At 44.6% G+C, this 27,665-nt stretch overlaps 1 protein-coding gene across 4 annotated transcripts; it reads right to left on the bottom strand.

Moving 5' to 3' along the window:
• Window positions 1-1,164: 1,164 nt before the first annotated feature.
• LOC133403347 (high-affinity choline transporter 1-like) lies at window positions 1,165-20,252 on the bottom strand. 4 transcript variants are annotated; one of them, XM_061678271.1, is made up of 10 exons: window positions 20,179-20,228; window positions 19,874-19,972; window positions 19,495-19,697; window positions 19,294-19,407; window positions 13,940-14,095; window positions 12,229-12,377; window positions 11,946-12,092; window positions 3,286-3,439; window positions 2,939-3,156; window positions 1,165-2,863 (listed from the first exon to the last, which is right to left on the bottom strand). In XM_061678271.1, the coding sequence occupies exons 3-10, from the start codon at window positions 19,676-19,678 to the stop codon at window positions 2,345-2,347; spliced, it is 1,641 nt and encodes a 546-aa protein (XP_061534255.1). In that variant the 5' UTR covers window positions 19,679-19,697; window positions 19,874-19,972; window positions 20,179-20,228; the 3' UTR covers window positions 1,165-2,344. The 4 variants fall into 4 exon arrangements, with proteins under 4 accessions (XP_061534255.1, XP_061534257.1, XP_061534256.1 ...); XM_061678273.1 differs by having other exon boundaries at window positions 19,495-19,694; XM_061678272.1 differs by lacking the exon at window positions 19,874-19,972 and having other exon boundaries at window positions 20,179-20,252.
• Between the last annotated feature and the right edge of the window lie 7,413 nt (window positions 20,253-27,665).

The following is a 27,665-nucleotide window of genomic DNA, read 5'->3' as shown; positions in this document are numbered from 1 at the left end:
TTTGACCACAAGTAACGGTAACGTTATTGGTTTTGGATAAAAGGTAATTTATTTAAGAAATCAATTTGTCGAATGCCTGCGTTCACTTCCGGGTTAGTTCGATTTACGTTTTAACGTCACAATCAAACTATCTGTCTCGTAAAGGGCACCAAGTCTCTTTTTTTGTGTGTGTAAAATTGAGGAAAAAGTGACGAAAAACCTCTTATCAGTCTCATAATCTGAAGGTTGCTACATTTATGAAATACGAGCCCTCGATCACAGAGGTTTCGTGTACCTCAAAACACACACATAACACAACAAGGAGTGAAATCAGGGACCTGGCAGTCATAGTAACGGGGGGGATGTGGGTTCTCACTTAGCTGCATGGCGGGCCCCCCGGGCTGGATGACTGCTTGGCTTTGGGGCTCCCCTCTCATGACCCGTGGCTGCTCCCTGGGTTCCTTTCCCCCCCTTATCGTTCCGTTGTCGGGTGCCCCTATCCGCCCTCCTTTCCATCAACAAGGAACACCCTCCCACCCTCGGTCTAGGCGGGGACTGGCTGCATCCCAGGCCCTGTAGGTTCGGGGGGAGCGTCTGGCTCTCCTGGGGGTGGAGGGGGGTGGTGTGAGGGAGGGTTGGCTGGGGGCTGGCATTGGGTCCCCGCGGCCCCCACCGGGTGGCCAGTTGTCAGGGCGCCTCGCTTCAGTTGTACAGCCAGGTTCACGACCCTTCTCCTGCATGCTTCTTCTCCTGTCCTTGTCCTGTTCTAGCTTGTCCTGTCCTTCCATCACAGGTGTAGCACGACAGCCCCATAAAACACTCATATTTAATGTTTCATTGTTGGAGATAATGTAATGACTTACTTTTCTCATCCTGTTTACAATTAGTGCTTTCTCTTTTGTCTTTGTTTCTCTCTCCCCTCGAGAAACTTTGTTCTGTTCGACTCTGATTCTCAATAGACTTCAATTATAACACTAAGAAACGACAGCGGAAGCTTAAAAACTCCACTGTGACACAGTAAAACTGTTCTGGCATAAAAGGGATACAGATCTTCCATTCTGCTAGCGACCAGTTCAGGGTGTACCCCGCCTCTCGCCCGAAGATAGCTGGGATAGGCTCCAGCAGCCCGCGACCCTAGTGAGGATAAGCGGTAAAGAAAATGGATGGATGGATGGATGGATGAAATCTTATTGACAATTTAATTAAATCTACGAGGGATCTCTAGGGAAACACACAGAGAAGTACAACTACAAAAAGGAAACATGAATAATGGTGAAAGAAATAAAAATAGGCGTACGTGAAGGGAAATAGGACTTTGTGTGTCGCTGGGCTAAAATGAGCATGAATAGGCTGCAGTTTGTTGCGCTAGTAGCAAGTTGGGACTTGTTTGAAGCTAGTATTTTCCCCACTAATCTTTTCACATTTTGGCACCGGTTGTTGTGCTACTCACAACCATAGATCAGGTGTCCCTCGGAATGGTATTTCTCCGTGCGTCTCAAGAGGAAAACAAAGCAGGTTTGGTTGAAGAAGAAGATGCACAAAAATAAAACAAAAAGAGGTCCCAAAAGAAAGTTGGTGTCCTGTCGTTGTGCAGTCGTAACTTTCCTGACGATTGAACTTGTGCCGGGGCCGTTCTTGCTCTCAACAGCGTGCGTGACCGGTAAGGAATGCCGGTAGTTGGCTGCTGAGGGTCCGCCAACAGATCACGGCTCAAATCAAGACGAACAGTTCTCAAGTCTTGCAGCTGGACCTGTAAAGCTGACGCAATGACACAGGCATCAAGGCATACATTTGGAATATTTCTGCAGAGTTTGTAAAATATCAAAACAGACATTTATCTTCAGTTAAAGAAACCCCCAATGAGAGTCCACACATTGCAGTAATTCTGAAATGCCAGTGCAGGTGTCCGCACAATGTTCCCAGTGGATGAGAGAGAGTCCAACCTTTTGGTCGCTCTGTCACTTCAAAAGAAGGAAAGGCGTCTTTGATGTCTGGAAGCCAGATTTCGAGGGGAACTGTTGATTAGTTTAAGATACGCCAGGTGTCCTTTACTGGCTGTCTTGCACAGCAGGGTGGCAGGGAAGAATGCAGAGTCTATCAGTAGTGGGGGGTTGATATGACATTTGGGCCAGAGTCACTACAGTTACAACAGTCAAATCATGTTCTTATTTGTGAATGTGGAGGGGACACCCGGTGAGGACATGCAACAACTAACAAATGGAACATTTGCACACCGTGCAAGGCGGTTACACCCTTATTCCTTTCACTGCAATATAACATACCACTAATACAACTACTCTATAGAACATATGAAGGAATGTGCCCATAAATATGCCTAAAATCAGGTTTTGCAGATACTATGAGCCTATAAAGCTGTACTAAAGACAAAGTTGTTTTCCTCATTGGAAATTGGTCTCTCCTCCTCTTCTTCTGCTTCCATTTTCTTTTTGAATGCATCCAACACATCCCAGGACTGAGGAATGAGATGGTGAGTGAAACCCAGCTGGAACAGCCAGGACATGGCAATGATAGTTGCCAGAGAAATGAGCACAATCAGAGTCCTGAAGGGAAAGTACTGTGTGATGACACCATCCTCCTCCCTCCAGCCCGGGTAGAGCAGCACAGGAGCGATGTCGAGCGCTGGCTCGCCGCTGAGCCCGCGCAGCAGCAGACCTATCACGTAGCCACTGATGGCGCCGTAGCAATTGGGAGAGCGGAGGTGTACCACACAAACCAGCTGCGGGCCGACAATGCAATAAAGTAAGTCGGTCGCGAGCACCCAGAGCGCAATGATGCTGCTCCTGTTAAAGGCCAGACCAGTTCCAGCCAGGCCCACCAGCAGCACACTAATCCTGAGCACCCACTGCAGCTCCCTTTCTGATGCCTGTAGATAAAAAAAAATATTATGAAAGTGTGTTGCCTCACTCGTACGCACGCATGCATTTACGCACGCACAAACCTGCTTTCTCAAAGTCGCCTTGTATAGGTTTTGGGTGAACATGGAGCCTGAAGACAACAATGCAGAGTCCATGGAGGACATAACTGCCGCTGCTATAGCACCAATTCCCAACACTGACATCCAGTTGGGTGTGACGTAGGACAAAACCAGTGGAAGGATATTTTTTGCCTCCCCGCGCTTATGAGGTGGCGGTAGACCATATTCTGTCTGGTTCCAGTCTTACGGAGTGTAAGACAGCATGGAGGAGGCACAAGAAATAATGGTAATGGGGAAAAATAGTATGTAAGTGGCAGAGTTATTTCTCATCTATAATTTGCATGGTTACGTGTTAAAGGGTGTGTGTGTACCTGTAGAAGCACCCACAGCTCCAATGATTATTGAAGGGATTCCCATAATAAAAGAAAATCCACCAGCAGCAAAACAGGTGACCTGAGCCTGAGTCGAGGAGGACGCTGCAAGAATCCTCTGGAATAGAGCCTGATACGCCAGTCCCCCGAAAGCCTACGGTACAAATAAGTATGGTCAGTTCATCAAGTAGTGTATCATTTATGCATTTAATAACTTCGATCAAAAATGTTCGTATGGGTGTGTTTGCATTTATCTATTGGGATAGAAGGGGTGGGTTTTTGTATTCTTCTTGCTATTTTAATTGTCTATTTTCATCTCTGTGAACCACTTTAGGTTGCATTCCTTGTGTATGAAAAGTGGTATAAAAATAATATTTGATCGATTGATTGATGTGGGCAATGACAGTTAGACCTGGAAAGGTGTGATTGGGAGGAACAGCCCCCGATTTGCGTGGTGCTTTGTTATTGGACTGTCATGAACGGAACAGAGGATAGGACCCAAAAATCCACGACTCCAAAACAAATGGACAGTTTCCAAAAAGAGAGGTTTAATAGACGGGCATAGGTCGGTACCTAGGCAGGCAATCCAAGAAAGGCAACAGTATCCAAAAACATGAGGCAAAGAGGCAAGGTCGATAATCGGAACAGGGTCAAGTCTTACTGTGAGTCTGTGATGTGGAAACAAGGAATGCTGGAACGTGACGACAAGGTACAGCGAACTGGCAACAAGAGGGAATGAGACACGAGGTTAAATTCAATAGGTAATTTGGGTGAACGAGGCACAGGTGGTGAAGATGCTCACAGGAGCAGGTGTGTGTGTGAAACAGGGGGGAAGACAAAACCCAGAACACACACACATGACAGTACCATCCCCCTTAACGGCCGGGCCCAGACGGCCCTGGGGCCCCTGGATGCGCAATGTGTAAGTCCCGAATGAGCGAATCATCCATGATAAACGCAGACGGTACCCATGAAAGTTCCTCAGGCCCATAGCCCTCCCAGTCCACCAGATATTGAAACCCCCTCCCCCTCCGACGAGACGACAACAGCCGCTTCACAGAGAAGACAGGGCCCCCATCCACAAACCGGGTGGGAGGAGGGGGCCTGGAAGGCGGGAACAGAGGGGACTCCCGGGCTGGCTTGAGTAGGCTGACGTGAAAAGCAGGGTGGACCCGCATCGAGCCTCAGCTTCACAGGGACAGGGTTGATGATCTTTGTGATGGGGAAGGGCCCAGCGAACCTGGGAGCGAGCTTCTTGGACTCCACCCGGAGTGTAATATGTTTGGTCGAGAGCCAAACTCGCTGACCCACTTTGTAGTTCGGGGCCGGTGTCCTCCGACGGTCAGCAGCAGCTTTGTAGGGCCGTCCCTGGCGCAGCAGCATCTGGCGGGCTTGCTCCCAGGTCCTCCTGCAGCGTCTCACCAAGGTTAATGTTGCTGGAACTGTGGACTCTGGGGCTATGGCAGGAAACAGAGATGGTTGGTAACCATGCACAACGTGAAAAGGCGATAGACCAGTGGATGCAGAGGGGAGGGAATTGTGGGAGAATTCGACCCAAACCAGTTTCTGAGACCAGGATCGCGGCTCCTGTGAAGAGAGACATCGGAGCCCAGTCTCCAGGTCCTGGTTCAGCCTCTCGGTTTGGCCGTTGGTTTCAGAATGAAACCCAGATGACAGACTGACGATAGCACCTATGAGATTGCAAAACTCCTTCCAAAATTGCGAAATGAATTGGGGACCCCTATCAGACACCACATTCTTGGGGAAACCATGGAACTTGAAAACCTGATTAATCATCAGCTCGGCAGTGTCTTTAGCTGAGGGGAGTTTTGGAAGTGCATTGAAGTGTGCCATCTTAGAGAACCTGTCAACAACTGTAAGAATGGTGGTATTGCCTTTAGAGGCCGGTAATCCTGTCACAAAGTCTACGGAAATGTCTGACCAAGGACGTTGTGGTATTGGCAGGGGTCGCAACTCCCCAGAAGGACGTTGATGAGAGGGCTTGTTAGCAGCACATACCTGGCAAGCATTGACTTAATCGATAACATCCCTCCTAACATTAGGCCACCAAAAGCCCTGTTCGACCACTGATTGCGTCTTGGCAATGCCTGGGTGACATACAGTTCGGTTCGTGTGAGCCCAGTGGATGACTCTTCCCCTTAAGGTCGGAACCACATAAAGCCTGTTTTCAGGGCAATCTTCAGGCCGAGGAGTGTTTTTCAGAGCCCCTTTAACCACAGTTTCAATGTCCCAAACAAAAGCGGAAATGAAACATGACTTGGGCAAAATAGTCTTAGGGTCGGACAAAGGATTCTCTTCGGAGAAAATACGTGACAAAGAATCTGGCTTACCATTTTTAGAACCAGGTCGGTAGGATAACGTGAAATTAAATCTAGTGAAGAACAGAGCCCATCTAGCCTGCCTCGCATTTAATCTTTTAGCAGTTTTAATATACTCAACGTTCTTGTGATCTGTCCATACTAAAAACGGAGTCTGTGCCCCCGCTAGCCAGTGCATCCACTCCATCAAAGCCACCTTGACTGCCAGCAGTTCACGGCCACCAATGTCAACATTTATTTCAGCTGGGGTCAGTTTTTTGGAGAGAAAAGCACAAGGATGTAATTTATCATCCTTGAGAGATTTCTGGGAGAGCACTGCTCCTATTCCGGCATCAGACGCATCGACTTCTACCACAAACTGCTGTTTGAGATCTGGCAAAGTAAGGATGGGAGCGGAGGTAAAGCTCGACTTAAGTTTTTGAAAAGCTGCCTGACAAAGCGTGTTCCATACAAAAGGTTTGTGTGGAGAGGTCACATCATGCAAAGGAGAGGCTATAGAACTGAAATTTCTGATTAATTTTCTGTCGAGGTTTGCGAACCCTAAGAACCTTTGTACATCTTTGCGTGACGTGGGAGTAGGCCAATTAATAACTGCATCGACTTTGCAAGGGTCCATTTTGACTTCACCTTGAGCCAGGACGAATCCCAGAAAAGAAACTGATGCCTTGTGGAACTCACATTTCTCAGCCTTGACATATAGTTGATTCTGCAGTCACTGCTGCAAAACAGAGCGGACATGAATAATGTGAGTCTCCTCATCCGGGGAGAATATCAAAATGTCATCAAAATAAACAAAAACATAAACATTCAACATGTCACGCAGGACATCATTGACAAGGTTTTGGAAAACAGCTGGAGTGTTTGTAAGCCCAAAAGTCATTGCCAAATATTCATAATGTCCCGTTGGTGTGTTGAATGCTGTTTTCCATTCACCCCCCTCCTTTATCCTGACTAGATGATATGCATTTCTTAAGTCCAGTTTGGTGAAAATCTTGGCTCCCTCCAGGAACTCAAAGAGGGTACCTGTTTTTTACCGTGATCTCGTTGAGACCCCGGTAATCGATACAGGGTCGCAGGGTCTTGTCTTTCTTGTCCACAAAGAAAAATCCTGCTCCCGCAGGGGATGAAGATGGGCGAATGATCCCGGCTGCCAGTGATTCTTCCACGTACTCCTTCATGGCCTTGTGTTCCGGCCCTGAAAGAGAGAACAACCTCCCTCGTGGGGCTGTGGTTCCAGGCAGCAAGTCAACAGCACAGTCATAAGGTCTGTGGGGTGGAAGGGATTTGGCCTTGGACTTGGAAAAAACGTCTTTAATATCCTGGTAACATATGGGCACTTGAGATAAATCAGGATCCCCAGATAAGGTCTGTGGATTGTCCTTAGAAACATAGCCCTGAACATCACATGGCGGCTTGAAACAGTTCCGGGTGCAATTGCTGCCCCATGACATAACCTACCCAGAGGACCAGTCAATGTCGGGGTTATGTAATTTCAACCATGGGTTCCCTAAGATAAGGTCATGATTCATGGCGTTAAAAACATGAAAACTTATGCGTTCCGAGTGAGAATCAGGAAATGTCAATGTGAGTGTTTGGGTGCGGTGAGTGATCTTGCCCATAAAACTGCCGTCTGCAGCATAGGTGTTGCGGTGGCGTTTTATTTCAAAGGTTCTAAGGTGCATACGTCTAACGAGGATGGAGTTGAGTAAGTTTGCGTCAGAACCAGAGTCAATTAATACAGGTGGATGAATTTCTTGATCAGGAGAGCATAGTGTCACTTTAGGAAGAACCCGGGCCGGGTCTTCCTTAATGAAATTAAGACTCACCTCTCCCGTACCCTTGCTACCGGCACCGGCAACTTTGACGTGACAGTTGCTCACGGAATGACCCAACTGCCCGCAGTAGAAGCACCGCCCTTCCCTCAGCCGGCGTTGACGTTCTTCAGGGGAGAGACGGAACCTGCCCAGTTGCATGGGTTCATCCGTGGGGATGCTAGCCAGTGGGTTGAGACCGGAACCAGGGGATCTGCCTTGGTTTGGCTGGTCACCGAGGCTCGTCCTCCAAGTGCGCGGTGACGAAGCTCTCCGCCGATCTCCATCCAGCTCGCGATCCAAAAGCCTCTTGTCGATTTTTACAGCGAGAGCGATGAGAGTGTCCAGGTCGGTCGGCAGGTCTAGTGATCTAAATGATCCTTGACGGCGGGGGATAGTCCTTGAAAAAAGGCATCGACTAGCACTCGATTATTCCAATGTCTCTCAGCTGCTAGAATGCGAAACTCAATCGCGTAATCTCACACCCTGCGCTTGCCTTGTTGTAAGGTGACAAGGGAGCGAGCTGCCTCACGATCTGGAGTGGAAAATTTAAAAATTTGCTCCATAGTCTTTACGAAAAAAGCCCATGAATGACACGCGGCGGAATTGCGGCTCCATTCAGCAGTAGCCCACGCCTCCGCCCGACCAGTCAGGTGGGAAATGACGAAAGCGATTTTTGCCCGCTCGGTGGCGAAGGCAGCTGCCTGCAGCTCAAAGTAGAGTTCGCACTCCGTGATGAACGGCTTAATGTTCCCAGAATCTCCAGAGAACCTCTCCGGTCGAGAGAGCTGTGGGCAGACAGCAGCGGAGGTGGCAGGGATGTCGTCAACCTGAAGGATTTTTATCAGGCCCTTTTGGCCTGTGGGTCTCCGCAGGCAGCTGATAGGTAATGGCAGGCCAAGTGGAATGGAGCTTCGGTGATCGCTGAGGCACAAATATGGATAGGAGGAGTGAGGCCATGGAGAAAGGCCATGGAGAAAGACTTCCAGATGGCTTTGAGGAAATTCTGTTCCACCATTCAACTTCTAAGGAGGGGAAAACAGTGCACCATCAACACTGTGTATAGTGTAGACGAGCACTGTTGATCTTGATTCTGGATGTTTTAAGTCGGGAGAATAGTTCGAAGACCAAGGTGGTTAAAATGTTCCTCGGTGGCAGGGACCCAGGGCTGGATTAGAGACACGCCTCTGTAACATCGCATGGACATCGGAAGCATGGGGTACCGGCCCCCTTGATACGGGCTGTTCGGTCCCTGCATGACCAGTGTCAAGAGTTTGGTTCGCATTGCTGGCAGTAAATCATATTTGTTTCCAGTGAGGGTTGTCACTGATTCTGTTCATTACCTTTGTTAACAGAATTTCTATGCACATCCTAGGCGTTGAGGTTCTCTGATTTGGTGACCTCAGTAATAGGTCTTTGCATTTTGCAGTTCTGCTGGCTTCATCAAACTGTGATCTTCAACTCTCACTGGAATGATTCCACCAGGAGGAGGCCCCGGGGACGACCTAAGACAGACTGGAAAGACCATGTCTTCCGGCTGGCCTGCAAATGCCTCGGGATCCCCCAGAAGAGCTGGACGAAGTGGCTGGGAGCGGTAAGTCTGGGCTTCACTGCTTAAGCTGTTTCCCCCGTAACTCGACCCCAGATAAGCGGAAGAAAATGAATGCCAGCTACCTTAGGGCGAGAGACAGGGTACACCCTGAACTGGTCGCCAGCCAATCGCAGGGCATATATAAACGTACAACCATTCACACTTACATTCACACCTATCGGCAATTAAAACTCTTCAATCAACCTACCACGCATGTTTTGGGGATGTGGGAGGAAACCTGAGTGCCCGGAGAAAACACACGCAGGCACGGGTATAACATGCAAACGCCACACAGGCGAACCCCAGTCAACAGAAATGTGAGGCAGATATGCTCACCAGTTGTCCACCGTGCCGCCTGGACATCATCTAACAAATAAAATACAACAATGGGAAGGTAAAGTGGAGGGGTGTACTGTAAGTGTGTGTGTGTGTTGGGGGGGGGTTGCTTGTCTTCTGTGTGTGAGAAAGCGTATGCAAATGTGAAACTCCTTGAAGGCACTCTGTGACATAAGGGCTGTAAGTTTGAGGGTGTCTTGAAAGGTGTTCCAATCATTAGCTGCTGCAAAGTGAAAGGAATTTCAGCCAAATGTTACCTTGGAGCCTGAGTTGGTGAGTTTGAGTAACTCACTTGCTCTTGTGTAGTAAGTGATTTGGGAAAGATAGAGAAGAGAGGAAAAGTAAGATGGGGGTCTTGCCCAGGATCGTCTTGTAAATGAACTGAAGCCAGTGTCTGAATTGGCGCGTGTGAAGGGAGGCTCAGTCCGCCAGTTTGTAAAGGTCACAGTGAGGTGTATTAAAGGATGTATTGGTGACAACTGAATGGAAAAGAATGTTTATTTTGTGTAGAGCTGCCTTCGAAGCCATTTTATAGATCAGGGGTGTCAAACTCATTTCTCCCGTGGGCCACATTGTTGGTAAGGTTTCCCTCAGAGGACCGTTATGACTGTGAAACCGTAAATGTTTCGTTTTGCCTCATCATAGTATTCAGTGGCAGGTTGTCAATACAGGATGCAGCCCCACTGCTGCTAAGTCACCTTGAAAAGGATGTGAAATAATGAAAATGAACATATAATTAAATGTATATCTATTTCCACATGAAAAGAATGAGTAGTATACATTTAGTTATGTATAAAGTTGTTTTGTTTATCTCGTTTAATTTTATGACCCAACTTCCGATTTAGGGTGCATTCATGTTTACTCGTTAAATGTTTGACGTGCAATTGGTTCTCGTGAAATACAAAAGATGTTGCGAGATAGGGCATTGGATTCCATCGCCCTTTAACATTAAACAGGGGTACTGTTAAATCCTCCCACCGCTATCAATTTACTGTAAAAAAAAGGGGGGATTGGTTAACGAAAAAAATGCTTGCAATATTGCAGACGTCATTATTTATTACATATGACGATTTCAAATTTTGGTAGAGATTTTAGAAAGAATCATGGAAGTTGATCCAAATTATTTGTTTTCGTGGGCCACATAAAACGATGTAGCGGGCCGGATTTGATTTTCTCCACACATGCCACTTAGAATTAAGGCCAACAATTTGTATCTTGGTCTCCTCAGACCAGAGACCATCTTATTTCTCAGCATCTTGGAGTCCTTCAGGTGTTTTTTTAGCTAACTCCATGCGGACTTCCATGCGTCTTGCACTGAGGAGAGGCTTCCGTCGGGCCACTCTGCCAAAAAGCCTCGACTGGTGGAGGGCTGCAGTGATGGTTGACTTCCTAGAACTTTCTCCCATCTCCCGACGGCATCTCTGGAGCTCAGCCACAGTGATCTTTGGGTTCTTCCCCACCTCTCTCACCAAGGCTCTTCTCCCCCGATTGCTCAGTTTGGCCGGATGGCAAGCTCTAGGGTTCTGATTGTCCCAAACGTCTTCCATTTCAGGATTACGGAGGCCACTGTGCTCTTAGGAACCTTAAGTGCAGCAGAATTTTTGTTGTAACTTTGGCCAGATCTGTGCCTTGCCACAATTCTGTCCCTGAGCTCATCAGGGAGTTCCTTTGACCTCATGATTCTCATTTGCTCTGACATGCACTGTGAGTTTTAAGGTCTTATATAGACAGGGTGTGGCTTTCCTAATCACGTCCAATCAGTATAATCAAACACAGCTGTACTCCAATGAAGGTGTAGAACCATTTTAAGGATGATCAGAAGAAATGGACAGCACCAGAGTTAAATATATGAGGGTCACAGCAAAGGGTCTGAATACTTATGGCTGTGTGATATTTCAGTTTTTATTTTTTAATAAATCAGCAAAAATTTCAACAATTAGTTTTTTTTCCTGTCAATATGGGGTGCTGTGTGGACATTAATGAGGAAAAATATGAACTTAAATTATTTTAACAAATGGCTGCAATATAAAAAAGAGTGAAAATTTTAAGAGGGCCTGAAAACTTTCCGTACCCACTGTACAGTCATGTAAAATTGAGCTGCAGTTCATATATTTTGGTAAGTATGGTATAAGGTGCATTGTTGATTATAACTAGCATATAAATCACGTATAAAACTACATTCTATTCATACATAGGTCAGTGATACAGGGAAAGTTTGAATATTATAGATTACTACATAGTGGCATTTACAGTAAATATGGTATTGTGACAAGAAAGTGTATTTGGAAATTGGAATATGGTTGATAGGATTATATTTAATTTTTATAGATAAAGGGGTAGGACTAGATACATTTATTCAAGTACCGGTATTTCTAAGCAGGCAACTTATTACCTGTTTATTTGGATTTTGTAAAAAAAATTTTTTTTTGTATTTGCTGATATTTTGTTTTTGTTCCCACAAGTTACCGTATTATAGTTTTTGAAGTATTGTCCTTTTTATTTTTATACATGTTGGAAATAAATTAAAGAGCAACAGTATAACATTTATATCAAGATTACTGATTAAATAAAATTTGATCTGACCATCACGAAAAAGTTATCCATCCACTTTCCTGCATCCTCAAGCTTCACCTCCCCTATCCATGAGTGGATGCTTGACTGGTTGAAATAGGCTGTTTGTGAGGGGTCAGTCACCGCAGGACTGAGAAACATAAATGGAATACAAAGCCACTAAAACAAAAACAAAAACAAACATTGGTTAGTCACAGCAACAAGTAAAAAAGAAAAGAAAACTCTCAACAAAGGCTGCCTTGAAATTCTCCAATGGCACGACCACACACAACCTACAGATTTCATGACAGCTCACCAGACAAACAAATATGAAGGAGAGTTGGATGATATCAGTGTATGCAACTGCGTAGAGGCCTCCTAATAAAGTGTAGATGATAGAGACAGCCGCAGAGATTGGGATGGAGATTGTAGATGATATTTCAAGGACGATGCTCATCATCCCCCCTAGAATGGAAACCACAAGCAATATGAAATCAAAGGTGTATCCGGCTCAATTGATTTAGGGGCCCTCAGTTTCTGCCAGTAATATTGATTATTGATCATTTATTCACCCACTACAAATTCTTTACAGCGTGCAGGTCTGGCAGTATTGTTTACATGATCCTATTGGTAGCCTGACATTTCTTTACCCATCTACATTTTTAACCCCACAAGAGAAAGCACATTCACCTCCAAGAGTGAACTTTGCAAAAAACTTTATGTGAAAAAGCACTGGATGGGATACTGTCAAGTCCTGCTAAGTATCACTAAGTCATCTGGTTTATTATTTTTGGTATTTAAAAAAAACTCTAATTTCAATGTGGTGCAAGAACAAAAACAAAGTAAAACAAAATTAATTCGATACATAAAAATAAAAAATAAATGAATTAAATGTCAAGCAAAAATACTTAAATAATAATGCAACTGAACACAGGTACCTGAAACAAGGTGACAAAATGATTGAAAAAAAAAAGTGTGAATAAATAGCTGCTCTTAAAATGATGTAAATGCATGTACCGTATTTTCCAGACTATAAGTCGCACCAGCCAAAAAAAGCATAATAAAGAAGGAAAACCCATATATAACACGCATTGGAGTATAAGTCGCATTTTGGGGGGGAAATTTATTTGATAAAATCCAACACCAAGAACAGACATTAAAATAAAAATAGAATCGAGAACAACAAGCTGAATAGGTGTACGGTATGCTAACGTAACACATTCAGCATAGTTACATGACGCATAAACAACGAACTGAGAACGTGCCTGGTATGTTAACGTAACATACTAACAGTTATTGAGATAACTACAGCATAAAGAACATGCTAACATGTTTACCAAACTCATTGTCAGCTACAGGTACAGATACACAGGCCTAGAGCGCCCTCTTGCGGTTGTCAATGTGAAAATAACGTGAAATTATATATTTTTTATTAATAATTTCACATATAAATCGCTCCGGAGTATAAATCGCATCCCCGGCCAAACTATGAAAAAAACTGCGATTTATAATCCCAAAAATACGGTAAGTATGTGCAAAAGCTTTGTAATTTCAGAAATATATAAAGAAGCTAACTTAATCCAAACATTTTATTTTATTTTATTATTCTTATTCCTCCATTCTGTTACTTTGAGATATCAGTTTAATTTGTTCCTTGACATCACTCATAACTCAAAACACTATCTCAAATCAGCTTTCCCCATTGAAATGAATAGTTATGCCATTACACCGTCCCAGGGTTTTTTTTAAGAGAAAAATAGCACTCCTACTTTATAAAAACATTACAGTAAAAATAAAAAAATAAAAAAAATAACATACAGTAATGACATAATTAAATACTTTTTGTTACACTTTCTCCTTCAATGCACATGTGCCGCTCATTCTGGTGTGTGTGCCTTATTATTATTATCACCCACAGCTCTTTCAGAACAAAGGTTATGGGCATTTTAATACACCTACACCCGACACTTCTAAAATGATGGCGACGACCCTGCCTATGACAATAGGTGTTAAAAGCAATTACTAACCTAGAGCAGCAAGGATGCAGGCCACCCACAAAATATCACTGACCAGAGCAGGAAGTAGAATTGCTGTCGTGAACAATTGGCCGTAGCGATGCTGAAATGGGTCCAACATGGTGATGTAGCATTTGGACCTCATTGGTTTGGCAAAAAACAATCCTGCTGGAAAAACACAAGACATACCAGAGAAATAAGTGTTTTATAACATCAACAACAAAAATTAGCCGTTAGCTTGAAGCTGCGAGTGAAAGCTATCCCCGCGACGTCAGGACTTGCGGTTAAAATCACTCGAGTACAGTTGCTGCGTAGTACGCCGTTCCTTGCGCAAACGAATCACTCAGCGTACTAGTACATCGCTCCTTAGCGGATCACAAACGAAGAAGTTCAACGAACGAATCTCTCGTGTCTAACGGATCGAGAACGATAATTTCAACAAACTAACCACTCTTCAGTTCCTCAATACACCAGCTAACTGAATGAATCACTCAGTTCGCTTAAGTCCCTCCCCTGAAAGAATTAGTGTTGTTACATTTGAGAACGTTTCGTTCAGAAGAACAATTTTTTTTTAGTGAACGAACTGAACCGGATCAGTTTATGAAATGATTCGTTCTTTTAGCCTGGCCGCCACAGAAACGGAACCGACGTACAGACAAGAACTTAAATGCGCGAAGCCTACAGTGAAAACAGTGAAAACAGTGAAAAAGTGGACCAATGAAGCAAAGATGGAACTTCAAAGCTGTTTTGACTGCACAGACTGGAGTGTCTTTGAAAATTCAGCTGGCAGCCTGGATGAATATACAGACACTGTTACATCCTATATCAGTTTCTGTGAATATGTTTGTGTTCCAACAAAGTCATTTAGCACATTCAACAACAACAAGCCGTGGTTCACTGCCAAACTTAAGCAGCTTCGCCAAGCTAAGGAGGATGCATATCAAAGCGGGGAGAGGGCCCTGTATAATCGCGCTAGAAACCTGCTGACTGAAGAAATTAACATTGCAAAGAGAATCTGTGCAGCAATGTTGGATAAACAGTTTACCACTAACGACTCTAAATCAGTCTGTATGCATTACAATCGCTGACCAATTACAGGCGGCGATGCCCCCAAGCTGTGAACAATAGCACACTAGCCAACGACTTGAATACTTTCACACCCCACACCCACACAGCTGCACCACCAACCACAATCACACCTCTGACTTCTGCGTTGACCATCCACGAACAGGATGTGAGACGCATCTTCAAACAACAAAAGATTAACAAAGCAGCAAGCCCAGACCTTGTGTCCCCATCCTGCCTCAAAGTCTGCACGGACCAGCTCGCTCCTGTCATCACACAAATCTTAAATAGATCTCTGGAACTGTGCAAAGTACCATCCTGTTTCAAACGCTCCACCATCATCCCGGTCCCCAAAAAACCTGCAATCTCTGGTCGGAATGAGTACAGGCCTGTCGCCTTGACATCTGTGGTCATGACGTCATTTGAACGTCTCGTGCTGGACCACCTCAAGAGCGTCACAGGTCCACTGCTGGACCGCCTGCAGTTTGCCTACCGAGCGAACAGGTCTGCGGATGATGCAGTCAACATGGGACTGCACTTCATCCTAGAACACCTCGACAGTGCAGGGACCTACGCGAGGATCCTGTTCGTGGACTTCAGCTCAGTGTTCAACACCATCATACCTGAACTCCTTTCCTCCAAGCTTCTCCAGCTCAGCGTCTCACTTGCCATCTGCCAGTGGATTTACAGCTTCCTGACGGGCAGGACACAGCAGGTGAGGCTGGGAGAGACCGCCTCATCCACACGCAGCATCAGCACTGGGGCACCCCAAGGTTGTGTCCTCTCTTCGCTGCTCTTCTCTCTCTACACGACCGACTACACCTCAACGCACCCGGCTGTCAAACTCCTGAAGTTTGCAAATTACACCACTGTCATCGGCCTCATCAAGAACGGTGATGAGTCTGCATGTCGACAGGAAGCGGAGTGGCTGGAGCTGTGGTGCGGCCGACACAACCTGGAGCTGAACACGCTCAAGACTGTAGAGATGATCGTGGACTTCAGGAGGCATCCTTCGCCACAGCTGCCCCTCACGTTGTCCAGCTGTCTTGTGTCAACCGTTGAGACCTTCAAGTTCCTGGGAATTACAGTCTCTAAGGACCTGAAGTGGGCGACCAACATCAACTCCGTTCTCAAAAAGTCCCAGCAGAGGACGTACTTCCTGCGGCTTCTGAGGAAGCACGGCCTGCCACAGGAGCTGCTGAGGCAGTTCTACACAGCGGTCATCGAATCAGTCCTGTGTTCTTCCATCACAGTGTGGTTTGGTGCTGCTACAAAAAAGGACAAACTCCGACTGCAACGGACAATCAAAACTGCTGAAAGGATTGTCGGTACCCCCCTACCCACCATTGAGGACTTGTACACTGCCAGAACTAAGACAAGGGCGTGCAAAATCCTCTCGGACCCTCCACACCCCGGTCACCGGCTCTTCCAGCTCCTCCCCTCAGGTAGGCGGTACCGATCAATGCAAACTAGAACTAGCAGACATTCAAACAGCTTCTTCCCTCTTGCAATCAATTTCTTAAACACCTAACCTACAATTCCATTACAACATGCTGGCAATTTTTTGTCTTGAGTTTGTTTTCACATTTCTGTGGGGCCAATTATATATTACTCGTGCACTCACTGTCGTAGTCTCACCACGCTGCACTATTTGCATATCTGTTGTTGACCAATACTGGCCACTCATGCCAGAGTAGCATCTGCTCCATTTACACACTGACTGAAGAGTATCTGCAACATTTGCCCAATCAACATTGTCCCAGATTATCGCACTACTCGCTTGAAGTCTCGCCGCCCTTTGCACAATGGTCATTGCACCGGACTATTGCAATATTAGTTTGTGCTAGAGGACTCTTTTTGCAGAATTGTCAAAAAAAATACAAATGTACCGGCATTACCAGACAACTAGCAACCCTTTATTGCTCAGTGACTGTTTTTTGTCAATGTCTTTATGTCTCAAAAGTGTTCTCTGTTATTTGACTGTTGTCGCACTAGAGCGGCTCCAACTACCGGAGACAAATTCCTTGTGTGTTTTTTGGACATACTTGGCAAATAAAGATGATTCTGATTCTGATTCTGAACTGCTGAAGCCTTCTGTCACTCACTTCTGAATCTTTGGTGAATGACCAATGCGCAGCCAGCGTGCAGGCGGGGGCGGGACTTCATTAAACGTACTTCCATGTGATTTCCGATTCGCCGGCGTTGTCACTCACTTCTGCGAATGACCAATGAGCAGCCAGCGTCAGGCAGCGCCGTACCGGCGGGGGAGGGACTTTAGTGCACTGATTGATTCGTTCAGTGAACTGGTGTACTGAGGAACTGAATAGTGATTCGTTCGTTGACCTTCGTTTGTGATCCGCTAAGGAGCGATGTACTAGTACGATGAGTGATTCGTTTGCGCAAGGAACGGCGTACTACGCCGTGAACGTACTGAGTGATTTTAACTGCAAATCCTGACGTACTCACGGGGATAGTTTTTACTAGCAGCCGTTTCTTCAAGCTAACTGCTAATGTTGAGTCAGTCAAGCACATGAAAACAAGTACACATATTTAAAATAAATGTAAATTAATAATAAATGGATATACATATACATACATGTCATTCCCTCTGTCTCTAATGTGATTATTAAATATTTTTACTTGTAATAATAATACATTAAACTTATACAGCAAGATATTCAGCTTTCCACTAATCAGATGACAATAACCGTAAGGTGAGTGAGCAGCCCGGGCGGCGGGGTCTGGTGTCAGCGATGCTGTCCACCATGGTGGAATGGAGAAAAGTCAAAGGTCATGGAAACAAACACCTCAGGTACTTTTGCAGCGGAACACATAGTCCAGGACTGAATCATCCACACAAGCTCGAACGGCCTATAAGGCTACTTTTAGATCAAGAGACACATTAAGCTATGTTTGCTTGCTGTGATGGCCGACTTGAGCACGCAATGTGCGCCATGTGCACTGATTTAACTCTCGAGTGTACGGATTGCTTTCAGTGGATTTCTAATTGTACGATGTCAGCTGCACTTAAAATAGTGTATGATAAATATAAGGCGAAAATAATGCATAGATTGATCGATCATATATTTCTCTTAAATGTTTCATATTAAAGGGAAATAAGAACATGGTTGTATGTTAAGAATTTAACTTTAAAATAGCAGCGACAGCTTTATTTACATATATTTATAGTGGAGAAATGTGAAACAATCTCAGGCTGGTGCCTGATGTTATAGTAATTACAAATGTGTGTTATGTTTTCATTACCTACACTGATTTACAATAGGATTTTTTTCCAAAAGTTTAATACTAAATCTAATTCAAATTACACTACTGAATGCCAAAATAAAAGATGAAGCTTGGTTTGTTATTGAGTGAAATCCAAATGAACTCTTTGGTGGATGAATCCATCTTTTTCAAGTTCGGAAGTGTTTACAATAACATGACAACTAAAATGGAAAAGATAGCATAGCTTCAAACGTAAAGCAATTCCCAATTAATATCACTGCAAATCGAATTATCAAACAAGTTTCATGCTCTCTGTGGGGGGAGGGGTGAATATATTGATGTTAACCCAGAGAACTTTGTAAACATGTCAAAACGACCTAAGCTGTCCATAACACAGGGCAAGCTAAAACAGGAGAATGATGTTCAACGATGATATTTGGCTTTGACGTGCTAATAATGTATCAGTGTAGTCTGCCATTCATGGTGAAATATGTAAATCCGACAAACTGTTGCGTCTCCTTTTGTACATAGCTTGCGTGTGCGACTCATTAACTTTTCCGAGAGCCACTTTATGGTCCTACCACGCTCAATCAGATGATACATGCAATAAGAACAGGAACATAGCCAAAAGAAATGCAGATAACTATGACAATATTGCACCTCAACCCCTGTCCTCATGCTCACCTTTTCACTTGCAATGAAATCTTTGTGAAACAGTCATTAAGTGCGGCTACTCTTGATCTTCTGCTCAATTTCAGCAGTATTAACATGTTCGACAAGTATCTTTTGTATTTCAAATGTTTTTACAATCCATTATTTTTGCTTCTGCTATTCTTTGATCCTAAATTCACACAGATTCCTTATTTTTTTTAAATACTATTCAATTCTGTGTTTTTTACGGTTGAAACAAAAGATGGGAACACAAACACCATTAATCGGTTTATTTTGAGTCGGATTTCCCCGATCAAAGTCTGCAAAGGCCCATTCATCGGCTGTGTATCCTGTGTAATTATCCTATGGTGTGGGATGCGTTAAGACAGAGTGAAAAGCACAAAGGATTCTCATTTTATACTTACCAATAAAAAAATTGAACATAAATGCAATAGGCCCATAAGCCCAAAGGAGACCTTGAGCTGGAGAGTAAACAGCTTCAGCAGTCCCCATAATATAAGATCCACCAACCCATGTTGCTAAAACAAAACACATATGAGAAACAAAAGTTAGGAGTTTAAAAAATGTATCACAGTGAAAAACGTAAGGGGAAAAAAAAGTCTTACCCGTCATGGTAAACACACCAATCACTACATTGATATTGCGGCCTCCGATGATGGCGACTTCGCTCTTTTTTCCAGTACATTTCTTCTCCACTTGCTTCGATTTGCGCGAGGCGAAGATCCCAGTTAGCAGGATAACCAAATAAAAGACAACCACAGCCACAAGTCCAGCCACGTTCACTGCCATGCTTTCCAAACAACCACTGCTGAGGGACACAACACAACAACCACAAGGTTTACAAGCTGGACATGACAGTATTAAGACATGAAAGCTAGATAATGTCATGAAATTGAACAATTTAAATGAATTGTTTGTGTATTTCTACAAAAGCAATTTAAATCATGACTTATTTACGACAATAGCAGTAACATTTCCACTTACAAGCTGCAATGTGTTAGGGGTAGTAAATCCTCCTCTTGCGCAGTGAAGTATCATCACATTGTATGCAAACTACGTGTCCGAGTCGTTACCCGTTTATAGCTTGAAAGTGAATGAGAAAGAATGCATTCCAGAAATGTGTTTGTACTTGTGGATGATGTTAACACATTTTACATTTCTGAGAAAATTAGTCTGAGAAGCTAGCAAGATGCTGTAATGCAAAAACATACACAATAACGAGTTGAAAAGATCTAGGAAATCATATCTATTAATTCAACTTGAAATGAATTGGAATTTGTTGAACTCACCGCTCCGTGAGGCGTTCAAAGGGCTTCTGCTCTTGTTGATTGCTTTTTCTTCATTTGAAGTCTGCCACTCCACCCCTCCCAAGCAGGTTTGTCTTCTTCTGTAATGGTCATCCTGACACCCACACCTGCAACCACCCTAAGCTGTCTTGCGCTTTAAAAAAAATGTGTGTGTGTGGTTGTGTATATATACCTATATATACCTATATATATATACATATACCTATATACATATATATATATATATACGTATATATATATATATATATATATATATATATATATAAACGTATATATATATTGAATTTTATTTTGAAGTTTTATTAAATTTGGGGAATGGGAGTGGTTGACAGGATGGCTTGAATGAGTTGAAGACCAAGAAAGTGAAACGGTGAGAATCGGTTGAGAAATAAGGAAACTATAGCAAAATTTGTAAAAAAAAATTAATTTCGGTATTTTATTATGACAGTTAGTGAAATTTGGGGAATGGTTTACAGATTGGCTTTGATGATCTTAAAAACATAGAAGTTAAAACGGTGCGAATCGGTTGAGGAATGTTGAAGTCGGAGTAAAAAATGTCTTAATTTTGAAATTTTGTGGGTCAAAAAGTGGAAAAATTTGGTGAAAATTGTGAAATTTGTGGTGGGTGGGAATTTTTGGAATGTTGAAAATCAATCCCAAGGTGAACTGAATGAGCTGAACATTTTGAATGGGAACAACGTGAATGTGTTTTGTTGAATGTGCCATTGGAAATGGGCAATTTTTTGGCGCAAAAAAAATTGAATTGCGGGAATAATGGGGATCTAATAAAAAGTGGGTGTGAATGTACTGTATGTATGTGTTCGTGTCAAACTTAAATGTTTTTTTTTTCTCGAAAAAGACCACATTCTGTTTTATTATCCAATAAACCAGTAAAATTCCCTAAAGAATGATAAAGATTCTGACTGAAGGAGTACTTCATGCAGAGGTTCTGTGTTGCGGCCTGAAAGCAAGGATAGGACAAATTTGTCATCAGCATACTTAAGCGGCAGGCGAGTCTGGATAGGTGGCCCTGCAACCCTTGCCGGAAGCGAGTAGAGGAGTTATCTGGAGTCCTGTGAGACCTCCATCCATCCATGAGCCGCTTCTCCTCACAAGGGTCGCGGGAGTGCTGGAGCCTATCCCAGCTATCTTTGGGCAGGAGGCGAGGTACACCCTGAACTGGTTGCCAGCCAATCACAGGGCACACATATACAAACAACCATTCTCACACACATTCACACCTACGGGCAATTTAGAGTCTTCAATTATCATACCATGTTTTGGGATGTGGGAGGAAACCAGAGTGCCCGGAGAAAACCCACGCAGGCACGGGGAGAACATGCAAACTCCACACAGGCAGGGATTGAAACCCGGTCGTCAGAACTGTGAGGCAGACGCTCTAACCAGTCGTCCACCGTGCCGCCTCTCTGTGAAACCTGTTAGTTGTAAAGTCTAGGGTTCAGAATCAGAATCATCTATTTGCCAAGTATGTCCAAAAAGCACACAAGGAATTTGTCTCAGGTAGTTGGAGCCGCTCTAGTACGACAACAGACAATCAATTGACAGAGAACACTTTTGAGACATAAAGACATTGACAAAAACAGTCACTGAGCAATAAAGGGTTGCTAGTTATCTGGTAATGCTAGTACAAATTATTATTATATATTTTTTTGACAATTGTGCAAAAAGATGCAGAGTCCTCTAGCACTGAGAGCAGTTCGAATGACTAATCTCGCAATAGTCCGGTGCAATGACTATTGTGCAAAGGGCGAGAAGAGAAGAGACTTCAGTTCAAATGACTAATCTCGAAATAGTCCGGTGCAATGACCATTGTGCAAAGGGCGAGAAGAGAAGAGACTTTCAGGAGTGTATGCAGGTTAAAGTGACGAGTAGTGCGATAATCTGGGACAATGTTGATTGTCGCAAATGTTGCAGACACTCCTCAGTCAGTGTGCAAATGAGGCAGATGCTACCCTGGCATGAGTGGCCAGTATTGGTCAACAACGGATATGCAAATAGTGCAGCGTGGCGAGAGTGCACGAGTAATATATAATTGGCCCGACAGAAATGTGACAACAAACTCAGACAAAAAAATTGGCAGCATGTTGCGATGGAATTGTAGGTTAGCAGTTTAAGAAGTTGAGTGCAAGAGGGAAGAAGCTGTTGGAATGTCGGCTAGTTCTAGTTTGCATTGATCGATAGTGGCTACCTGAGGGAAAGAGCTGGAAGAGCCAGTGAGCAGGATGTGGAGGGTCCCAGAGGATTTTGCACGCTCTTGTCTTAGTTCTGGCAGCGTGCAAGTCCTCAAGGGTGGGTAGGGGGCTATCGACAATCCTTTCAGCAGTTTTGATTGTCCGTTGCAGTCGGAGCGGACTGATGTGGCGGTACAGGGACAGGCCCCGCCTCAGCTTCTGTACGTGGACCGCGACTGCTGCTGTGCCACCGGGAAGGGCAAGGAAGGTGAAATAGATTCTTCGGCGCGCAGGCTCTTTCGCGTCCCACTCTAACGCTGTCTCTTTTCCCGCGTGCTTTAGGTCGCGGCCATGTTCGGCGATTGGAAGGATCTGATGGTGCGGCTGGAAGTGTGGCACCTCATGCGACGCTTCGCCAGGGGGGTGACCACAGACGCCCACATCCTCTACGGTCCCTTCATGGCCAGGCTGTCCCTGGCCATCTTCGAGTGGGACGCCGAGGACAGGAACCTGCTGAGACGGGCCAAGCAGGCCGAACAGGGCGCGGACGGCGGGCGACCGGTCACTCTTTCGGCCAGGGAGCTGGCCCGACACTGCCGTCGCCGCACCAGAGGGGCCGAGGAGACGGAACGGCTCATCCAGGAGGTGCTGGACCACTTCTGGGAGGCCAAGGATACCATGGGCATGGCTCTCCTCGACCAGGCCAGGACTCGGCACACCTGGGAAACGCAGCGCCAGCATATGGCCTGCATCCAGGACCCGCCCGGCGTCCCCATATACACCAAGGTGGGCGAGGTGACGAGAGGTGGCATCAAGCTTTTTTTTCAATTTCGTTTACTTGTTCGGCGAGCATTAGCAGTGTGGCGTTCGTGTTAGCTTGAGACGGAATGTATACACCACCGAGAATGAATGATGCGAACTCACAAGGCGGGTAGAATGGCTTACATTTTAAAAACAGCGACTCCAAATGCGTGCTGCAGTGTGTGCTGAGGTCCGTGACGTCCGTACACCATTTTTCATTAATATAGAAGCATATCTCACCGCCTTTTGTTTTCCCCGGTGATTCCTTGTCGCGGTCACATTTTCATGTTTTTTTTCTTTGGTAACACTAGTTTGTGACCGCAGGGGCAAGGGCTTGGATTTCCATTTTATGAAGCTAATTTTCAAAGAACAAACATTTGCTCAATAAATGTTTACTCTTTTTTTTTGACAAATCGAGAGCTGGTTCATACTATCTACCATTGTATTTTACTACATATGAAATTTACTAGCGGCACGGTGGGCGACTGGTTAGATCGTCAGCCTCACAGTTCTGAGGACCCGGGTTCAATCCCCGGCCCCGCCTGTGTGGAGTTTGCATGTTCTCCCCGTGCCTGCGTGGGTTTTCTCCGGGCACTCCGGTTTCCTCCCACATCCCAAAAACATGCATTAATTGGAGACTCGAAATTGTCCGTAGGTGTGACTGTGAGTGCAATGGTTGTTTGCTTGTATGTGCCCTGCGATTGGCTGGCAACCAGTTCAGGGTGTACCCCGCCTCCTGCCCGTTGATAGCTGGGATAGGCTCCAGCACGCCCGCGACCCTAGTGAGGAGAAGGGGTTCAGAAAATGGATGGATGAAATTTACTAAATTTGTACCTCTTGGATTGTATGCACCACGGAAAAAAAAGGGAGATGTCATTTAAAGCGAGATCAGAAAATGATCATTTATGTTGTTTGTGCCGATGCACCGAACAGCAGTTCAGAGTGCTCACACTTTTTGGAGTCTTTGAAGGAGGTGCTAGGGAGCGCTCCCGCTGGGGACTCCATCGTTCTGTTGGGGGACTTCAATGCTCTTGTGAGCAATGACAGTGAGACCTGGAAGGGCGTGATTGGGAGGAACGGCCCCCCTGTTCAGAACCAGAGTGGTGTTCTGTTATTGGACTTCTGTGCTCACCACGGATTGTCCATAACAAACACCATTTTCAAGCATAAGGGTGTCCACACGTGTACTTGGCACCAGGACTGCCTAGGTCGCAGTTCGATGACTGACTTTGTGGTCGTGTCATCGGACCTGCGGCCGCGTGTCTTGGACACTCGGGTAACGAGAGAGATGGCGCGGTCAACTGATCACCGCCTAGTGGTGAGTTGGCTCCAATGGTGGGCGAAGATGGTCCCGGTCCGACCTGGCAGGCCCAAATGTATTGTGAGGTTCTGCTGGGAACGTCTGGCAGAATCCCCTGTCAGGAGGAGTTTCAACTCTCACCTCCGGTAGCACCTCGGATAAGAGGAAGAAAATGGATGGAAGGATGCATAATAAAATGTCCCACAGTTTCCATTTAAGAACAATATTAGAACGATGCAATATGATTGGATTTAAAGGACTATTAATCAGTACACTAACTTTTACAACTTTTTGTGGCAAAAACTATTTCATCGATTGTATTACTACTTGTAAGAGAATGAGAAATAATTTCAAATTATAGATGTAAACATATTTCAAAAGTGCAACAACATTGTGCCAAATTTGGCCTCCCCCCCGCTCCCCCTTTCAGTCCAGAAAAAACGAGCAATATCATCTAACCACCTGGCTGAATAACGAATACGGGTGAAACCTGCTACTCTTTTAACCAAATTTCTGTGTCTCTAACTTGAGATTTTCTTAAATAAATATTTGCAGCATTAAATTATTACATTTCATTATTCAATCATTTTTTAACGTGGTAATTATGGGCAAATAACTTCGTATGTGAAGAATACAGCAATAAAACCTGTGTTTGGCACAAGTTGTCAATGAGGTTCCTTAAAAATCGCTGAACCATCACGTCCGTCTGGTTCCAGAACAGACCCAATTGCCCAGCTTGTTGTTGGGTTGACCACCTCGATCCAAGTGGTCTTTGGTCTTCCTCTGGCTCTCTTTCCTCGTAGATTTCACTTTAGTGCCACATGTGCTATGTTTGTTGTCAGCTTCCTAAATACGTGTCCTATCCATCCCCACATTCAGCTCTTGATGTGTTTTTCATTAGAAATTTTGTCAAACTATCCGATGCGTATGAGTTCTGTCAGGCATCTGTCAATGAATGTGGCCATCTCTCACAGGTATACCAAAAAAGTTTATTTATTTCCATAATTCCTTTCGAAAAGTTAAACTTTCATAGATTATAGATTCAGGGCCCAAAATTGAAACAATTTCAAATATGTGTTTATTTGTACATAGTTTGGGCTTCCAGCTCCTAAAACCCACGAAATCAGGAATTCAAAAAATTAGAATACTGTGAAGAAATAAGCCCAAATTTTGCAGGCCATAAATGTTTTCAACTGAGTGTCACACACTAATCATCTGCTAAACTCAAAGCACCTGCACAGGTTTCCCCAGGTGTCATTAAATTGCTTCAGTTTGGTGGTGAGATGGTCTGAGGCTGCTTTTCTACCTCAGGACCAGGATGACTTGCTGTGATTGATGGAGCCATGAATTCTGCTCTTAACCAGAAATCCTGAAGGAGAATGATGGGCCATCAGCTCATGACCTCAAGCTGAAGTGGTTCTGCAGCAGGACAACGATTCAAAACACTCGTTTGGTTTCACACCATAACACCAAGTTTGCTTTTGTTTGGGTTGGACATCCACACTATGAAACAACTACATCAAACAAATGTGTTTTCCAATGTTTTTGGTAAATTGTTGGGACTTGTACTTTCCCTCCAAATTCACAGAAACAATGGCAAAATTCAAGAAAGACATCATCAGTGCTGGTGTCAAATGTAATTTTTCAGGAACATCAATGAAAATGACTAATTTTTCAGGCAAATCTCGTAAAAGGACCCATCCATCCATCCATCCATCCATTTTATTTACCGTTTATCCTCACGAAGGTCGCGGGCTACTGGAGCCTATCCCAGCTATCTTCGGGGGGAGGCGGGGTACACCCTGAACAGGTCTCCAGCCAATCGCAGGGCACATAGAAACAAATAACCATTTGCACTCACATTCACACCTACGGGCAATTTAGAGTCTTCAATCAACCTACCAGGCATGTTTTTGGGATGTGGGAGGAAACCGGAGTGCCTGGAGAAAACACACACAGACACGGGGAGGACATGCAAACTCCACACAGGGGGGGTGCGAGATTTGAACCCCGGTCCCCAGAACCGGAAGGCCGAGTAAACTCCGCCTCCCTCCTTTGTTTCAGGTTTTAGTCGGGCCCAATATATGTCAGCAGTTGCTTCCGGAAGTTCATGTTGTATCATGTTCCATCCGGAGGACCACTTCTGTCCACAGTTCATCATGGTCCCATCGGGGAACCGTATTGTCAGTCCATCCGGGCTACAAAGGATGGTAGCCCTGGTCTTGATAAGCAGATCTCTGCCCATCGGGTTCACTGGAGCCCCTTTTTTCATGAGGACAAACTGATGTTCATGTGTCTGTCCAGCAATTTCAGTCTTTAATGGTGTCGTAATCGGCAGTTATCGGATAGTTATGTTAGGATAGTTATGGTCTGACAGATGAACTAGAGCTCTGTGGCTGATATTTCAACCACACCTTATGAGTTTTGCTCGGTTGAAGCCAGCCTTGTCCAGTTGTGAGGTTGTTCATTGGCTTCTTACTTGGTGTAGACCCTGTTCAATTTCCCCTTTCACTGTCAGACACTGTAAAATTTGATTGTACTCCAGATGACTCATTAGAGGCACCTTTGCGCTATTTCAGAAAATTGGTTAATCATTGTTTGATGCTTCACACATTTCCCTTCATTAGAGAAAGTAAAGCGATACATGGGGAAAAACATCTAATGCAAATGTACAGAAATATATTTGACATATTATAACAACTTTTTCCAACCATTTTGCATGTACAGAAAAGACGTAATCAATTAACTAATAGAGTTGGACAGCCCTAAAACGGCAGTGCACCGGATAACAGCCAACTACTACTACCAGTTGTTAGCCGCTGGTTTGTAACTCATTTGTGCCCGGGATATTCTGTAAATAAAAACTTCGAAGAAACTGTTCATCATCTCCAGCCAGTATTCGGATAACCAACATTCTCACTGCCCGAAATTAAACGAACACGCGGAGGAAAAAGCTGATCATAACAGCAGCAACTGGTAGAATCATTGGAATGATGCCGTTCAGTACTTATAGTGGGGGAGGGCCGACTCACGGCCAGAAAGTATGCCCAAGCACCTATTTGGGCTTGTTTTAAATTGTTGGATCTATCTCACCCAACACCGATAAAAGTGCACAAAAGGAATGAAGACGCTGGTTTCTTTTTCTCATGAGGGCGGCGTATGGGAGATTGTTCAGA

This window comes from Phycodurus eques, chromosome 5 (genome assembly GCF_024500275.1).
Source record: "Phycodurus eques isolate BA_2022a chromosome 5, UOR_Pequ_1.1, whole genome shotgun sequence".
In the NCBI taxonomy this organism is placed as follows: domain Eukaryota; kingdom Metazoa; phylum Chordata; class Actinopteri; order Syngnathiformes; family Syngnathidae; genus Phycodurus; species Phycodurus eques.
Note: the sequence above shows the minus strand (reverse complement) of the source record. Positions and strands in the feature narration are given on the sequence as shown.

What these genes read in the sequence shown, in the direction of transcription:
- LOC133403347 (XM_061678272.1), bottom strand. Translation starts at nt 19,678, where the DNA reads ATGGCAGTGAACGTGGCTGGACTTGTGGCTGTGGTTGTCTTTTATTTG. An exon ending in CTGCATCCTTGCTGCTCTAG is followed by an intron (nt 12,378 to 13,939) that starts GTTAGTAATTGC and finishes TTTCCATTCTAG; the next exon opens with GGGGGATGATGAGCATCGTC. An exon ending in TGGATAACTTTTTCGTGATG is followed by an intron (nt 3,440 to 11,945) that starts GTCAGATCAAAT and finishes TTTGTACCGTAG; the next exon opens with GCTTTCGGGGGACTGGCGTA.